General features: G+C 47.4%; 1 protein-coding gene across 1 annotated transcript in view; it reads left to right on the top strand.

Annotated features, from left to right (window-relative positions):
- Positions 1 to 18,398, top strand: part of LOC115082670 (FYN-binding protein 1-like) — a gene marked incomplete at its 3' end in the record, with an annotated part of 28,040 nt that extends 9,642 nt beyond the window's left edge. Inside the window, exons 3-7 of the mRNA XM_029586865.1 lie at positions 6,310 to 6,421; positions 14,604 to 14,651; positions 16,376 to 16,470; positions 17,033 to 17,096; positions 18,202 to 18,398. Coding sequence (XP_029442725.1) covers positions 6,310 to 6,421; positions 14,604 to 14,651; positions 16,376 to 16,470; positions 17,033 to 17,096; positions 18,202 to 18,398 — 516 coding nt within the window. The remainder of the gene's footprint in view (positions 1 to 6,309; positions 6,422 to 14,603; positions 14,652 to 16,375; positions 16,471 to 17,032; positions 17,097 to 18,201) is intronic.
- Positions 18,399 to 18,769: the final 371 nt, after the last annotated feature.

Genomic DNA, 18,769 nt, shown 5'->3' with positions numbered 1-18,769 from the left:
GGAGCAGGGACTCTAAGAGTGGGTGGGAGAGTGGAAGCTTGGAAAATGAGTGAGGGGGACAAGGAGACTTGAGACTGAGCAGAGGTTTGTAGAGAACCAGGGGGGATTTGGCGATTGGGTGGCATGAGTAAGTGTATAAGATGGGAGGTAGGAAGGGGCTGAAGGGCACGGTGGAATCAAGAGATGATAGGAATAACCTGGGTGAGAGGGACAGGGAGGAGTGAGATGAAAGGAATGTATCTGTCCCAAAATCACAAAAGAGAGGGAATACAAAATATAAGACAATAAGAAATCCTTCTCAAGACAATACGTATGATAACTAAAAAACAAAGGGGTCAATTTTAAAAGATGCGTGCGTGTCCATGTGCGCGCGGTTCCCGGCACGGGCACATGGATGTGCCCATTTTATAACGTGCGCTCGCTAGCATGTGCATGTTATAAAAATCCGTTGGCCGCGCGCACGTGTGTGCCAGGTTTTATAATCCGCATGCAGAAGGCGGAGTGAGGTTTCGTAAAGTTCGTGCAGCGACGCTATTGAGCCTTCCCCAGTTCCCTCCCAGTCCACTCCAATTAAACCTAGCCTGCCTTTCCTCAGAAGTAATTTACGTGCGCCGGCCGCTGGCGCTTGCCTCCTCGGGACAGCGGCTAATGGCCGCTATCTTGGCCACCTCTGTCCTGCCCCTCCCTGCCCAGACCAGGGCCCGGCACTTGTGCGCGTATCGGCACTTATGCGCGTGGTCAGGCCCTTTTGAAAACGTACGCGACGCGCACAGGGCCCGACCACACGCGTAAGTATTGATTTTTATGTGTGCCGGGCTTTTAAATTCGGTCGGAAATGAGGAGAGCAGTATCAGAAAAGCCGGTGCATTGAGGTTAATCCACTGTCTCCCCTCGGGCAGTATCCGTTACATCTACACCATGGATTTAAATCATGTACCGCAAAGCACAAGTTTACCAAAATTACACAATTCTTTTATTTTATTCTACTTAAATTGTAATGCTAATCAGAAAAATAACTGAGACACTGTATACCATTTCTATGTATTGGAAAAACCCAACACAGTCCATGTTTCGGCAAACAACGCCTTCTTCAGGGGTTTTATATTATCATCTAAAATAAAACAAAACATAAAATCAAGCTTCAGATAATATAGACATATAATTCAAGAAAAAACATATATAAGCCACACACACACACACACACACACACACACACACACACACACACACACACGCCATTGGACACTTAAACTGAAAATGGCGGACGTGTTCTCAGCAAAAGGAAATCCCTTCCTGTTTAAAGGGCTAATAACACTTAACTACCCAAATAAAGGAAATGATGTCATATAGAGAAAATATGTCCATCAGCAAGACGAAGGGGGTAGATTTTAAAAGGTGCGCGCGCAGGTTATAAAATCGGGGGTCGGCGCACACAAGGGGCTGCACAATTGTGCACCTTGCAGGTGCCGAGCCGCGCTGCCTCCCCCCGTTCCCTCCCAGGCCCCTCCAAAATCGGAGCGGTGTGTAAGGGAACTTCCCTTTCCCCCTAGCCTGACCTTCCCACCCCTTCCCTTAACCTCCCCCTCCCAGCCCTACTCTAACACTCCCCCCCGACCTTTGTCTTATCTTTTGCGCCTGCCGGCACACGATCCTCCAACCCAGCAGCAAATGGCCGCACTGTCAGAGGCCTCTGGTCCCGCTCCCGGACCACCCCGCCCCTTTACAAGCATCCCGGGGCTTTAGGCCCGGCGCGCGTAACCTTGTTAAGATCTGGCCCCAAGTCTAAAAGCCACCCTATCAATCCTGAAAGCCCAACCAGTCAATTTCCTTATTCAGTCCTTCTGGTTCCACAGTGCCAAAATAATAAATCCACTTTTGCTCCTTTTGCAATAAAATTTTATAAAAAAAAAAAATCCCCTCCCTGTGGTGAGGGTTTGGGTTGCTCTACTACTGCAAAAGTGAGATCAGAAAAACTATGTAGTGCACTAATGGAGCTTCGGTGCGTCCACGATTTATTGCGCTGCCATGTTCTGTCATGCATCACGCAAGCACCATCGTGTTTTACCTCTATGTAGTAAAAGGCTGCAGTAAATAACTCCCACAGAACCACAGCCAGTCAAAGAACGCAAGTGAAAAACATTCCTTTGTCACAAAAGGTAAGGGGGTCCCCTGAAAAAGGTTGCTGACAAACGGAACGTTTATTGCATGGGTAATGATCAAACTTAACTGTCCACTCACTTTTATAAGCCACCCATATGCGTGCATATGCGTCACCATCTCACATCAGGAAGAAAAGGGTGGAATGTGGTCGGCATGAGCGTCCCAGGGCGGGGCCAAGAGATATTGGGCTAGATTTAAAAGGTGTGCGCGGGAGTAGATTTGTTCGCGCAACAAATCTACTCCCGATTTTATAAAATACATGTCGGCCCTGTGCAAGGCTGCGCAAAATCGACGCCTGCGCGCGCCGAGCCGCGCAGCCATCCTCCATTCCCTCCGAGGCCGCTCCGAAATCGGCCCTCGGAGGGAACTTTCCTTCCGGCACCCCCCACCTTCCCCTCCCTTCCCCTATCTAACCCACCCCCAGCCCTAACTAATTCCCCCCCCTACCTTTATTTTACAAGTTACACCTGACCGGGGCAGGAGTAACTGCGCGTGCCCGGGCCGGCTGCAAGCGCACCATGTTCCAGTCCGGGGGCTGGTCCGGATGGCCTGCGGCCAGCCCCTGGGCCGGAATCACGCTCGCGGCCCCCCACCCACGGAACGCCCCCGATGACGTGCCGGCGCGACACGGCCCCCGACACGCTCCCCCAGGAAAAGCCCCAAGACTTACACACGTCCCGGGGCTTGTACGCGCCGCCGAGCCTATGGAAGATAGGCCTCAGCGCGCACAGGGCCGTGGAAGGGGGCAGCTTTTCAGGGGTTACACGCTATTCTTAGGTGCGTATCCCTTTGAAAATCTGCCCCAATTGTGCACAAATAGCTGCACACCATGGATGCGCACCCAGGTGTGTAGCTGAGCACAAATTTACTTCTGCTCTGGAGGAAGTGTAAGTCTCAGCGCATAGTTAAGCTCTGGCATTCATTGCCAGAGGATGTGGTTACAGCAGTTAGTGTAACTGGGTTTAAAAAAGGTTTGGATAGGTTCCTAGAGATAAATCCATAAACTGCTATCATGGTAATCAGTAAGGGGACAGTAGCTTGTGATCTATCTAATGTTTGGGTTACTTGCCAGGTTCTTATGGCCTGGTTTGACCTCTGTTGGAAACAGGATGCTGGGCTTGATGGACCCTTGGTCTGACCCAGTATAGCATGTTCTTATGCTCTTAATTTATTTCAGGCATCTCTGAAGTGTTTGAGGGGTCTGGGTTAACGGAGCGGAGTGCAGACTAAAAGAACCAGGGGTTTGGAGGACCCCAGCTCTAGAATGGGCAAACTGGAAGAAGAACTGGTGAAGCTGGTCGGGGGCTGGACGTGCATCTGTTATAAAATTCTGCCACTTGCGTAGCCCGAAGCTGACTTACGCTGGTGTGTGGGCACAAGCTTAAAGCTGGGAGCACAAGTATACGTACCAGGGTTATTTTATAAAATGTGCGCTCAGGATAGCAAATTGCCACGTGCCCATATATGTGCCACATGTATATGTACGCCTGTTTGAAAGTTTTCACCCCTTCAGAACTACTGGCCTCGCCATGATTAACTGCTTCCTGCCACGGGCTCTCTACAGCTTTGCTCATCCCTTCCAGCAGACCAATGCACTCTCCTCCGAACCAACCTCAGGTCTTCAGAAGGGAGAGTGCTATTTTTATAGGGATGTGCAGGGGATACAATTTTAATTATTTTTCTTTTTCCTACTAGTGGGGTTTTTTTTTGTTACATTTTTTAATTTATGCATGTAAAATGCAGTCAAGCTTTAAGTAGATTTTCGTGCATATAAATACGATTTTTATGCACATAAATTTAATGTCTGCACATAAAAGTAACCAAATAAAAAAATGCACATTCCATTTCCTGCTGCTTCACTTTACGGCAGTATTATAGAGCTGGATTATGTGGGTCATGAGGTTGTTGCAATCCAAACGTCAATTAGCTGCAAGCACTTACTTGCACTGAAAAACACCCAACATTCACTTTTCTATATTGCATGAGCGATACCTTTAAACGTAAAATGACTCCATTTTTTTCCTCAACTCCCACAAGGGCCCCCCCTTGTCTTCTTTTGACTCGCGTGTTTTCTAATCTTCCCCTTCTTGGGTGGTTGGTCTTATTCCCCAGGGGACAATTCACCTCCACTAGTGACTTAGAGACTTTTTTCAACAAAAAATGCATTTTCCAGCTTGGGGAGGAATAAAAAAAAAAAAAAAGAAACATAATCCTCAATCAATCAAACTGTATTTATATCCTGCATTTCTGACAGCTCAATGTGGGGACGATGATTAAATAATATAATATCCCATATTTCTGGAGAGGCTGCAGAGGGGGTGCCACACAGCGGGGCAGCCCTAAATAAATAAACCCTTTTAACCAGCAGCAGGTTTACGTCCCAATTGAAAAGGCGGCGTGCCTTCATGGTTCCAGCGTGGGCATTGCTCTGCACCAGAGTAGTGGCTTTCACCTGGGACGTTCTGCCATCGCCTGACTGGCTTTATCCACTGTATTTAATGGCAGGACCTGTCTATGTGACCTCAGAAGTGTGTGAATAGTTTTCCTGGTGATCTCACGAAAGGTATCGCTTCCCGCAAGGAATCCGGGACCCCCCGGCAGTGTTGCCAGCTGCCAAGCATTTTTTTTTTCCAGCCCAGTGTTGGGTCACCCAATCTGGGCCAAAGGTAGCCCAAAACTCAAAAGTTGGGAAAATAATTTTTACTCTGCATGACAGCACTCAAATGCCTGCATTGTCTGCATACAAGTTTACAAAAATTAACAAAGTATATAAAAAAAGTAAAAAAAAAAAGATTGATAGAAAAGTTATAAAGTCTGGGTTGTCGTGCTCAGTGTGCAGAGCTGCGCCATTCAAGATGTATTAGCAAGGTCGGGGGCCCTGACCCCAGGGCACTAAATATTTATGCTCCGGCCAGGCTGATCCCCTGCACTTTCAGTGCAATATTGTAAAAGCAAGTGAAAATAAAAAAATAAATAAAAATGCACGCGTTATTATGCAGATATTGAATTCTCACACCCAGTTTGGGTTTAGAAAAACATGCTTGGCAAAATACGTGGCGGGCGCGGGAATTGGTCAAGACTCATTAGCGGAAGCATAGAAGATAATTTTAGAGATTTATTTAAAAAAAACTTTCCCAAATTTTGTAGTTCAAATCAACACAGAGATATAAGTGCACATATACTGGCCAACCCCTGCCCCTCCCCCCCCTTCTGCCCAGCAGATTCTCCTCCGGCCATAAATGGGGCGTTGTAAGGGATTTTTTTTTTTTTTTTTTGGTAATGGTGTGGCTAAAGAAAGAAGGGGGTTCTCATACGCACAGAGTCTAAGAATTTTTCAACAAAGCTAAGTTCTTTGCGGCGGCGATGGCCATTCATTTAAGAAGTGACGACAATTAGAATCGGATAAAAGAAAGCCCTTTATTAAAACGCCCGACTCTGGCCGAGTTTCGCTCTTTTTGCACAGAGCTGCCTCAGGGGCAATTCATTCAAGCAGGACTTGGAAAAGTCAATATCGTATTGATTATAACTGCTCGTTATGTGGATTCAATATATATCGAATGCATTCAATTCCATTGCTGACACTACACAGCATCGCTACGTGAACAAATGAAAGTCTAACTGCTTTGGAGTGAAATCATCCGTGCTGTAGGATAATCAATACGATATTGACTTTTCCAAGTCCTGCTTGAATGAATTGCCCCTGAGGCAGCTCTGTGCAAAAAGAGCGAAACTCGGCCAGAGTCGGGCGTTTTAATAAAGGGCTTTCTTTTATCCGATTCTCATTGTCGTCACTGCTACACAGTTCACTGGATCGGTTACCGATTTGTTTTTTGGGTCCATTCATTTAAGAAGCCTTAGTTGGCTCCATGTACATGTAGGCGTGACGGTAGCCATGAAATTATGAAGCATTAAATTAGGTGAATTTATACACATTCGAGCACAACAAAAATGAATACAGGGGAGGTTGGATGGTGTGTTTATGATTAAAAAATAAAAGAAGGTTTTTGACCTGGATGGTTTTACCTTTGAAATATATGAAACCACCACCTTTTGTTAGTAAATTGTGCAGCAGGCTTAAGAAATAGAAAGACCTACATTTGGTAATAAGCAACGACCACTTTAAAGCCTTCCTTTTCTTTGCTGATTTAGATCGGTTGAAACAGAAGATTCCTGCATTGTCCCCGTTACACTCTTGGGCTCACCTGGGCCCCAAGCCTGTATTTCCTCCTGGGCTTCCTCAGCCTGCTAACTCTTCACCAAGGTAAGGGCCCAGTTCTGACTATTTATTCTCCGTCTGCCGATTCCCATAGGGACAGTCCGGCTCCATTCCTCTGGTGATGGTGTTAAAGTCACAGGTTCTCTGATGGTTAGCAATACCCGTGCTTGGATATGATTCCTATGTCTGTGATCAATGCCTGTCAGTGGGGGGTCAGTCGTGGTCAATATTCCATTCCTTGAGGACCAATATATTTGCATTATTCAGCGAGCGTGGCAGGTCCATGTTAGCTGTACGGTCCTATCGTGAGGGACTAGAGCCAGCAACCTTCCGATCGAGAGGATGCCAGCTCTGTGCACCTGCCAAGAAGCGGCAGCTATTGAATATTCCCTCAACTGTAGCTTGTTCTCCCACTGTTGCAGAAGATATGTTTTAGATATTTTCTTATTACCTATAGGTTTCACCAGTCAAACTACCAGCAGGGTCCTTTTCAACGTCTTATAAATCAGTTCACAGGTCTCCATCATATCCAAATATTTCCGGACTTGTTTGTGCTGTTACAGGATAACCACCATAATATTATCCGTCATATGAGGGGGGTGGTGTAGGCTTTGTTAGTGCAGCAGGTAGAGATGGGGAGGATCATATCCTGGGTGAGGGTGTACTGGGTCACCAATGGCTTGCAGCAGCTTTTCCAAAGGCTGAAGTCACCCAGTGTAAGGACTTGGAAAACTTTCCGGCAGAAGGCTATTCACCAGTTTTGATGAACAAAAATAATTTGATCCCATATTTTAAATTGCAGGATTTATTTATTCCAGGCTATTCCTGCCCGGGGGGGCGGGGGAGGGGGGGTGTCACCCTACAGCCAGCACGGCTGCGACCCCCTCTCAATTTTATATTGTACATGTTGGCAGAAAGCCCGTAGTGTGGTCCGCATAGCCAGTGGGTTCTCAGGAGGTCAATAACTGCCCTGGTGAAACTGAAGGGCACTACTCTAGAGCTATTTTCAGTCAACAGATGGGTGCGGGAATGGAGTTAACAGCAGGACTGGACACACAGCACTGTACAGATACCCATAACAGACAGGTCCTGCTCTGTGGAGCTTGCGTTCTAGTGGAAGCCCTAATAATCACACAACTATGCCAGACAAACATGCTTAATGTGAGATGGCCGAGATACCAGTTATCAGTTATATAAACCCACAATAATATACTCCGAGCGCCCGCAAGCCAGGAGCAGGGGGTAGAGAGGCCGTGTTTCCAGTACCCGCAAACCCATTATAGCCATCATTTGCTCTGTGTCCCGATGCCGCTGGCCTGCTAGAGATCCCCAAGAGGCACACCTGGGGGGGGAGGGGGGGTCCTTGCCACACCTCAGTCATCACACGTGGCCCTTCCTCCCAGTCGCTATTAATTTCACGACGGGTACGACGGCTTGCATTGCGGTGGCTGCTCACTGAAGTGGCTCACAATTAGATTATGGTTGCTACTGGCTGGTTTGCTGGTGCGCCCGGGAGTTTGCTGCTGCTGCTCTCGCGTTTCCAGGCAGATTGCCCATGTTCCTCATAATTACACTGCATTCCTCTTTTTTTGATTTATTTCTTCACCTCGCTGAAGGAAACTGCTCTGCAATGCAACCGCAATCCATTACTCAGTCTGCCTGACCGTTAAGTGTGTCTCAACCTCTGTCTAGGGAGCCGGAAGCTTCTTGCACCCTTACTTTTTTTTTTTTTAAAGTTATACTTATATACCACCCTTTTCCTCCCAAAAAGGGACCCGGAGCGGTTTACATCATAAAAAGCAATAAAATACATCAAATGCAACATACACAAAGGCTAATGCAGACCCAGCCACCTCCCTGCTCTCACCAGGGGGAAAACCAGGCCACATCACATTAACTAAACAAAAAACATTCCCCTCTCAAGGTTCCCTTGTGGCCCACAAAAGGCTCTGCCTCTTTGGTGCATCCCTTTAGGTTTAACCTGCCCCCATGATGGCCGCTGGCCTGTTACCCCTTCATCCTCAGCCCACCCCCTCCCCCGGCACTGCAATCCTTGTGGGCCGGGCCCAAAGAGTCCCTCCCAGCAGAGGGACCAGGAGAATGTGGTTCCCGCTGCAGAACTGGCCTCCAGAGGGGACAGGAGCCGCCCCCTACTTGTCTCTCTCTCTCTCTCTCTGCTCTCTGCTAGGGTGCTCGTCACTCCCCCCCCCCCCCCCTCCCAGCAACCTTTGCACCTTGTACAACCTTTCGTTTTAGCAAGTGCAGGCCTCACCTTCTCCAATGTCTTCCCCTGATCTCAGAGGTTGATCATGGTTCTCCCTTTACCAAAAAACATGCAGCAGGTAAAGAGGCGAATTGTGGGGAGCAGGTCCCAAAGCTGAGGTCCTGCCTATCATCAGGGCACGGACTTCTGAAGCCAGATTTAAGTTTCTGGCTAAATTAGGGCAAAGAGGTGCCGAAAGCCTGTAGGCCAGGGTGCTAGGGATGTGCATTCGTTTCATCCGTTTCCTATACAAGCATGTAATATGAAACATATGAAACGAATGCACATCTAATTGACATGTAATGGGAAATGTATGAAACGAATGCACATCCCTAGAGGGTGCTTGCCCAGTTTTGAAATAGCGCATCTTTTACCCAAGGGTTTAATTTCCTGCAAAATCTATAAGGGAAAACAAACCACCTGTAAAGAATTTATGCAAACAAAAGTGCAGTGAGGATGTGTTCCCCAAAAGTGCTCGGTTTAAGAACAGATCAGAAGTACTACGGTGCTTTTCTATGGAAACGTTTGTGAGCGCAGTCTCTTTTTCTCAGCAAGGGTTTTTTTTTTTCCCCCCTTCCAAAAGTTGCAGGAAATTCAGTCCTCGGCCAAACGTTGTGCTGTTTCAAAACTATTTATTGGCCTGAAACTTAAACCTGCCCCATGATGAGTTTTATTTGGCAGCATCAAAGAATGAAAAGTGCAGGGTTTTTAGAAGGAAAAGCAATCAATGTGCTGCCTACCAACGTGAGATCCGGGGATGACGCAGCAAAGCCAGCGAGAGGACCTGCATCACTTTCAGCAACAAAACGTCCTCTCCCTTCAGTCCACAGGGACCTGTGTAAGTTCTACAGCCGTTCCTCCAAATGGCTTTCTTTAAATTTGGCCACTGGTCCGTGCTTAGCATTTGACCCAGGCCGGCTTGAGCTCTGCCTGCGTCTTAGCCCCTCCTCCTCTGATCTGTTCACCCCCGGCTCCATCCATTCAGCCAGGGTGGAAGTCATGGAGGGCCCAGGCTGCTGCATATGGGAATATCGCCCTGCCCCACCCACCCCCAGATGGATCTGCTCCACTAGCAAAAGAAGGCCATGGGATGAGCCCCCGGATACCCCCCCTCCCTTCAGTGCCCACCCCCCTTAACCAGGGATTTAGAACCCCTTTGAATCCTAAAGTGGCCCTTGGGGATGAAACGCTACGATAGGTCAGATGAGATCACATGACAAATAAAATCACTCCCCAGACTTCTAGATATCCGTGTGCCACCCTGGGATCCATGAGAGCCCACGTAATGTGGAAATGTCTCTGAGGAGGAGGTTTTGGAAAGATTCTAGCCAGCTGTCTTTGGGTATTAGCTGGCTAGGCCCAGCTTCTAGAAAATGTGTCCCCACAGAGCAGCTAATTATCGCTCCGTGGTGCGGCCGCACCGTAAGTACTGCGTGGAGGTCGGTCCTTCATTTCAAGAACTAGAGAAGGGCAATAGAAATGATAAAGGGGCTGGAATGGATCCCTATGATGAGAGGCTACACAGGTTAGGACTCTTCAGCTTGGAGAAGATATACCCCAGAGGGGTTTTGATAGAGGTTTATAAAACCATGGGTAGCATAAGAAAAGTTTATAGGGAATGATTTTTTACCCTTTCAAATAGTACTAGGACTAAGGGGGGGGCCATGCCGTAAAACTAACTGGTAACACATTTAGAACAAAATTTAAGAAAGTATTTTTTTTCAGTCGACGCATAATTAAAGTTGTGGAATATGTTGCCAGAAGAGGCAGTCAAGGTTAATGGTATAGCAGGGTTCTAAAAAAATATAAAATTTGGACTGTTCCTGGAGGACAGATCCGTTAATAATAATAGTCAGGCAGGTTTGGGAATTGCCATCCCTTAGTTCTGGGATTAGGCAATAAGTAATGGACTTCCAGATTTCACCTGACCCAGGATGCTGGGTTCAGTGGACCTTTGGGTCTGACCTAGCATAGTACAACTTATGTTCTTACATTTAACTTTTTTTTTAATTAAATGCCCTCGTCTGTCTCTACCCTACTGAGCCGAATTTTTCAGAAATCTGACAGACTGACAAGAATTGATGCAGAGGGTGTACGTGTGAATTCTGAGGGGGAAACTCTCCCTCCACCTTCACCCGATGTTTCTCAAGTTAAATGGCAAACGTGGTTACAAAGAACGGCCTTGGAGCTGTAAGTGTGGAATGGCAGGCAATAAGAAGTAAATTCTACGGTAAGAAAGCCCAGAAATCTGGAGGTAGAAGAAAGTTGTCGGGCTAAAGTTAGTTGGATAATTTGTTCCGTATATTCAGCTGGATATACCCACTTAAAGGTATCCACCAGTGGCTACATGTAGCTGGCTAACTTAAAAACCTAACTAGCTGTGTTTGAATATAACCGTTTAGGTTTTTAAGTTAGTCGGTCTTGTGTGGCTGGATAACTTGCTACTTATCCGGTTATCTTCAAAATATACCCGGGTAAACGGCACTGCTGGAAGCGTAGACTACCCCCTGTATCTTACTCTTCTGTGCTGGAAGCCCTGGGAGCAGGGGAAACGGGTAGGTCGCTCCCGGCAGGGATATCAGGGGAGTTGGAGGAGGGGGCAGAGGCATAATAGGCTCTATGGCCTGCTGGTAGGTGAGTCGGGAGGGGCAGCGACCAGATACGATTTATATTTTTATGAATGGGCAGGTGTGGGGGGAGTGGGGATCCCATTTCTTGTATTTAGTTGGGGTTGGGAAGTGGGAGAATGCATGTCCCATTAGGGCCAGAAGAAATTTTGTTGCCTTGTTGGGGATTGGGTCACAGGCCCTTTTACATGGGTAGACTAGCTCTGGAGCAGGCCTAAATTTATCTGGCTAACCTAACAATATATATCTGATATTCGGCTAGGTTACCCAGATAGCTCAACCCCCTCCCTAGAATGCCCTTTTTTTTATCAGCTATAATTTAGCTGAATAAGTGCCCTGAATATGTCAAATTTGCGATTTAGACGGATAACCTTGAGTTATATTTCCAAATGTTTTTTAATATGGTCCTCCACGTGATTATCAAGTGTCTGTCAGCCACTTTTATTATTGTACTTCTTTTGCATAACAAATTAGGAAAATTAAAAAAAATACAGTGGATGGAGAGGATCCAAGATGGCCGCACACTGAATGTTGAGATATGGAGATCCTGACCTCGTTTCTCCTTATAAGCAGTTTTCTTGCACATTACTTACTTTTTCAATGAGTATGAGGGAAGAGTAAGGCCCATGTCTACCTCGAACAACTCGGGCGTGAAACCCACAAGTCTATGGATTGGCATCTTCTCCCTCCAGTGGACCCTGTGTTTCTCTCCGGTGGCAGGTCATTGGAATGTAAACAGGTTGTAGGTTCATCTGTTCCTCTCCTAGACCTGGAGGTGTCACTCTCCCCAGAGCAGCATCAGATCCCTCTCCAGCCAGTGTTCCACCTTTGCAAGTGTTCCACTTGCAAAGGTGGTTCCTGGATGACAACACGTTGTGCTCCAAGAATGTTCTGGTAGTACCAGAGCCATTGTTGTCAGATGCTGAAGTTATGGTGGCTTCTGGGAAGATGGAGGCTGTATTGAGCCGTTCCGCTATCATTCCTGCTTCTTCCTCTGGCCAAATTGGCGAGTTGGTTTCTTCAGAGAGGTACAATGTTTTTCGCATCCTAAACCACAGATTGTGATGCTGGATGTAATTTGGGAAGCATTATCTAAGCTCTTTCTGCAAGTGGGTCAGTTTCTGGACCAACAACAGGGATTGACATTAAAACTGAAAACATTTCGAGAGTAGTCTGAAGCTGTCTCTCAAAAGGTCTAATTGTTGGATAGTAAAACCCACAGTGCTCAGGAATCTGTGATCATCTTCATTTGATAAATAAAATTAGGAATTTAAAGAATGTCATTAGGCGACATAATCCTCGGTTTATCAACTTTCCGAAGAAAAACATGGTATCTCCCATTGAAATGCTGAGGTCATCTCTTTTTGAGGTTCTGAAGATTCCTGAAAATGTAATACCCCCTGTTTCTAAGGCTTATTATTGCCCATGTATAAAGTTGGCTCAAGATGCAAAAATACCCCAACCTTCTTTGAAGAGCTGAGGAAACTGAAAGTGGACAAAGCCATGGGGCCTGATGAGGTTCATCCCAGGACCTGAGGGAGCTCAGAGATGTGCTGGCGGGTCCGCTGTGTGATCTGTTCAATAGATCCCTAGATAGGGTCACATTGTGCAGTTGATTCGATTTGGGGTTTGGCTGGAATTTTGTGAGCTAGGGAAAACCTGGACCAGTTGCTTGCTGGTTTGAATGGCCAAAATTCAAGTGCACACCTCTCGGTTCCTATTCCTTTTTTTTTCCCCTCCAAAACTCGTCGCTTCAAAGCAGAGTGGTGACGACTCCAGACAAGTGGTCAACATTGAACACGACAGAAAGCCCTGGCTGAAAGTAATTGTTTGGATTTTTTAAGTTGTTTCAGTCATGAGAAATGTTTCCTGCCCACCCGGTAGCCCAAGTGAATTGGAACTGTGGCCACAAGAAAAACAGCAGAATGGGCAGTTTGGACCAATCAAATGGAACCAAGCAGTCCCTGTTTTTAAGGGACATGCATGGAAAAAAAACTTGTTTTTTTTTTAAATTTCAGTTTCTGTTTATTTTGCACTAAAACAAATGGAAGCAAAGCAAAATGACATTGGTTGTTTTTTTCTGTTTTGGATGGGAAACAAAAACAAAAACCCCAAACACTTGTTGTTTCGATGATGTTTTCAAAATAACAGTGCATCCCTATTATTTCTTATGGCAGGTAGCGAAGTGCCGAAAAAGAGGAATCTAAATCTAAATAAATAAATAAACTGAATAGAAGACAAGGCCAAGGTGATTGATCAGATGCTATAATGCAGGGGTCGGGAACCTTTTTGGCTGAGAGAGCCCATGAACGCCACATATTTTAAATGTAATTCCGTGAGAGCCATACTAACTACAACCCCCCCCCCACCCTCCTGACTCCCCCAAGACCTACCAAATTCATTTTACTACAACCCCCCATCCTCCTAACCCCCCCCCCCAAGACTGCCAAAAGTTCCCTGGTGATCCAGCAGGGGTCCAGTGCTCGCAGACAAATCTTTAATAAAAAAGTAAAAATCTACAAAAACCCCCACCCTCCTGATGCCCCCCCAAGACCTCCCAAATTAAATTTACTGCAACTCCCACCCTCCTGACCCCCCCCAAACCTGCAAAAGTCCCTGGTGTCCAGCGGGGGTCCGGGAGCGATCTCCTGGACTTGGGCTGTCGGCTGCCAGTAGTCAAAATGGCGCCGATGGCCCTTGCCCTCACTATGTCACTGGGTCGACCAAATGGCGGCGGGTAGCCCCTGTGACATAGTAAGGGCAAAGGGCCGTCGACGCCATTTTGATTACTGGCAGCCATCGGCCCTTTGCCCTTACTATGTCACAGGGGCTACCGCCGCCTTTGGTCGACCCCAGTGACATAGTAGAGGGCATTCAGCGCCATGTTTTTGACTACTGCAGCGGACAGCCCAAGTCCAGGAGGATCGCTCCCGGACCGCTCCTGGACCCCCGCTGGACCACCAGGGACTTTTGGCAGTCTTGGGGGGTCAGGAGGGTGGGGGTGGTGTAGTAAATTAATTTTGGAGGTCTTGGGGGCCGTCAGGAGGGTGGGGGATTTTGTTAGATTTTTACTTTTTTATTAAGAGATTTGTCTGCGAGCCAGATGCAGCCATCAAAAGAGCCATAGGTTCCTGACCCCTGCTATAATGCACAGCAATTACGTCAGACAGACTCCGTGCAGGGCACTCCATTTAAATTGAATGTTCATGCTAGCAAAAGTCAATTTAGCATAGCAAAAGCATTGGCATTTTGCCACTATGAGAATATGGCAGATGACCAGGAAGGTCCTGGCTATTTCTGCAAGGTCCCAATTCACATTTCTCTCTCTCCGTTGCAGTGAGGCAGAAGAGGATTATGACGACGTGGCAACCATTGAGCCCCTACAGTAAACACACAACGCCTTCTAGAGCACTGAAACGTTCAAGTCCCAACAAGGTACAGCACTGGTTCTGACACTTTTTTACTCCCGGCTTACATATAGCCTTAGAGAAACAGAGATGATATGTCACTCTTAGGATATGATTCTCCATTTTGTTGTATTTGTATACTGCATTCCTTAGGTATAACCCAACCCAAAGCAGTTCACAAAGCAAAAATAATACAATAAAAAGCAATTACACGGGGGCAGATTGGCCTACTGGGGCTTCGGGCATGCTCCAAGGGATATATACCCCGGGAAGCCTATCCCACAAAAAGTTGGGGTTTTGGCAATGCCTAACTGATGGAAAAATGCCGAGGAATGAATAGTGATGGGCAAAGCCCCGGTCAGACCTAATGTACATGTATACAGTGTGTATGTGCATAATTTTACACGCATATTGGTGTCACGGTTTTCTAAAGGGCCATTTCTGCAGGTAAAGCACTCCTTTATCCATGGAAGTCCCTTTGAAAATGACCCTTCTAAAGCATTATATACTTGTGGAGGAAGGGGAAGGTGACATTTTATTTTGGCCAACTGTATAGACCCTGTGCTGACTTAGGTGGGTCAGCGCCAAATATCAGATCTATAAAGCACACAAGTGTTTACTTACTGTAGCCAACCAATTGTACTCAGCATTATTAATGGATAAGACTAACCTTGGTCATCGTTACCAATCTCATATTGTGCCGTCTCATATTTTATGTGCATAGTTTCCTCCCCCCCACCCCCCGATATATAATCTGCTTACCCTTGATAGAGTGCCTAGATTGAGTTTGTTTTTTTTCACCGGCCCCTCAGGGCTGGCGAGATGTCTCCTGCAAGATGATCCCCCAGAGATGCTCCGTGTCTGACAGGGGACACCATGATGGTGCGCGATGTGCCCAGGCCCTGCCAGCCTCATTAGACAGCAGACCCAAACGCTGGTCTGGTGCCCCATTGCGTTGCAATGATATGGCCTGAGCCATGGGCTGGTTCTGCCGCCATCTTTTTTTAGCCCATGCTATACATCAGTTGGGTTATGACAACTTGGGTGCTACCAAATGCCCAGGCATGGCGGTAGGTACTAGACAATGACAACACTGAGGTCACCACACCTCTCCTGCTTTCCTTTGTATTACTATTATAATATGCACCTCTCTAGGAGGTTGATCCTCCTAATCCTAATAGTCGTGGCACCTTCCAGAGCCTGGTGATGTTGGCTGCATGGAGGCCTTCTTTTGCCGCAACAGTAGTTCTCAAATTTGATCCCCCCAAACTCCTGTGCAAGACTGGAATTTTCAGGTTACCCACCACAAATATTCATGAGATGCATTTAGGACAGAACCAAAACTGATTTTGCATATCAGTTACCCTGAAAACCAGGCTTGTTGGGGGGGGGTCATGAGAACCAAATTTAAGAGCCCCGCTGCACCAACACAGTGTGGTTATTTCCTGAAGACGGTTAACCCTTTCTGGTGGTTAAATTTGGTATGACTGATAAGCTCCTACTTTTGTTATGTTATTTATTTATTTTTAAATGATGTTGGTCTGGTTTATAGTAGTATTGTTTTTAATATATTGTTCTTATACATTTATTAATTTTAGTATGGTACAACCACCTTGGGCAGCCATTTTGTCCTGGAAAGTCATTTAGAAATCTTTTAAATAAAGATCTTTTCCCCTACTTCTCAACCATCACTGCCTTTTAGGGCTGCCAACATTTCCATCCTAAACGACAGGCTGATCCAGTCCTGGTTTTACCTTACTACATCCCTGGAACTTACATCCCCCTGCATGCAACAGGGTAAAATCAGGGCCGGCTAAGACTGACCCATAGAACAAGGAACTGCTGACAGCCCTAGGAGGGGGGGGGTGGGGGGGGCCATCATGCTGCTTCGATGTGGTTTTTTTCTGGGTGGGGGAATGGAAACTGTTCAGGATTGCTTTCTCGCTCTGCAGCATAGTGTGGTTAACCCTAGGAAACAGTCGCTATCTGCCTTCAGTCCACGGAGAGCCTCGGCTGCTCTGTCACAGGGCTGACGCCGCGTGGAGCAGGGCCTGGGCGCTTCAGCTGGAATAGATCCCCATCCCTCCGATATATTGAAGGTTAGGGGGCAGCTGGAAACCGTTCCTCCTAACCTGCTGCAGGTATCGCTGGTGCTCCCAAGAGATGCCCAGATGTTAGGAGCGGGGCCGGCGCAGGGACCCCCTGGGTGGTCACCCCAGATTAGTTACCCATGCAGGGACGGCCCTGCCTGCACACCAGGCTGTATGAGAGAGGTTTCCTGCCGTTTGCATGATCAAATTCTACCCAGGCAAATATTGAATTCTAATCCATTCCTGCGCTGCTTCTCTTTCTCTTTCAGCAGAGTACTACGTTGATGTGGAGATGATTCCTGATGACTTTCCCCCTCCTCCTGTCAACCTTCGGTAACAATTTTTATTTTTTGCTTTTGGTATTTGCACTGCCTATATGGGTCCTTACAATTTATTACCTAGGGCTGGCCCCCAGGCCGCAGCTGTAATTTCCTCTCCAGCTGGGTAGGGAGAGCTGTACTACACCCCAAAGGCGATTCGCTTGAGCCTGGAGAAGGAGGAAAGATGGCTGCCAGTCCTGTAGCGCCCCCTTAGGGTCAGGACTGCGGGAAGATTTCATTCTCCTGGCCCTGTACTGATCCCCCCCCACCTCTAAGATTGGGTAGGACACAACTGGCTTTTTACCTGCTACAATTTCCTCCGATACTATAAACAATAATGTCGTTTCATAGTGCCTGTCATTCAACTGGGATCGTTAGGATTAGCATTGTCAGAAAGAAGGTTCATAGCTGCCACGTCACCTGATTACTGGAGGGAGAATTTAGGCCAGGGCTGGTTCGGACCAGGCCCCATCCTGGTACCTGCAGGGCTGGTTTCAAATGGTAGAACGGCAAATACCGTAGTAGGCCCTGGGATTGCCCTATGACTGGCCTAAACCCCCTGCGGGAAGTGGCAGGCTTCCGTCTTTCATTCTCCGTTCTGTTCCCGGCCCTCCACAGGCCTGCGAGCCCTGGCCCTGCTGACGGCCAGATTTCCTTGGAAAAAAACCAGGACTGGCTGAGCTCTCAGAGCCTGCTGCCAGCTGCTTACCATAAAGTGGTTCCTACCCCTGGCATTTAGGCCAGAGGTTCCCAGACTTGTCCCAGCCAGTCAGGGTTTCAGGATTTCCACAAGGAAAACGCACGAGGTAGATTTGCATACGGATGGAAGCAGGGCCTGCAGATCTCTCTCTCGTGCATATTCCTTGTGGATAATCCTCAAAACCAGAGTTCTTTTGTGGCTCTTGAGGACTGCAGTTGGCCACCCCTGTTGTAGTGAAACCTTTTCTTCTTCTGCCTTTCTAAACCGTGCGCCAGAAAGCCCTTGAAACCTGTGCATAGAAAAACTGAAATGGAAGCCGCAATAAGCCAATCCTGAAAAACAAAAAACCAACAACACATCGCCACTCTCCAACAGTGCTGCGCCCTCACCCGCCCTGATCCTGGAATGTCCCCCTCAGAGGCGGCAGTGGCTCCCTGCAAACAGCTGCCGCCCGCCTTCTCCTGGGGCCTGCACAGGCCATCTGTGAAAACGTGGCACAGATGCAGGCACGGGAAATGACGCTGGAGCCACGCAGGCGCCGAGTGATTGGCAGCACCGTGCGGGAGGCGACACGGACTCCCTGTTCCACGGGCCGTGGATCGGCGGATGATTACAGTGAATAGTTACTGTGCTAACACTTTTTTTTTATACAAGTTTTGGCCCTAGCCCATGGCTACAAACGATCCTTCCTTGCTCCCGGCAGGGGGTCTTTGGAAGCAGGCAGGCAGCAAAGAGAAGCCCCAGAGAATTGGGATAAGAGTTGGGACAGCAGTGGAGTCTAATAGAAGCATAGAAATATGTGGCAGAAAAGTCTGCCCAGCAAGCTAGGTAGCTTCCAGCTGTAGCCATGCAGGTCTCCCCCCATACTTAGTTTCCCAAAGTGTCAAAGTCAGGGTCTTTGTTGGTTGCTGTTTGAGTGCAATTCCCCGTACCTCTTGCTGTAGAAGCAGAGAGCAATGTTGGAGTTGCATCAAAAGTATCAGGCT

This window comes from Rhinatrema bivittatum, unplaced genomic scaffold (genome assembly GCF_901001135.1).
Source record: "Rhinatrema bivittatum unplaced genomic scaffold, aRhiBiv1.1, whole genome shotgun sequence".
NCBI lineage: Eukaryota > Metazoa > Chordata > Amphibia > Gymnophiona > Rhinatrematidae > Rhinatrema > Rhinatrema bivittatum.
Note: the sequence above shows the minus strand (reverse complement) of the source record. Positions and strands in the feature narration are given on the sequence as shown.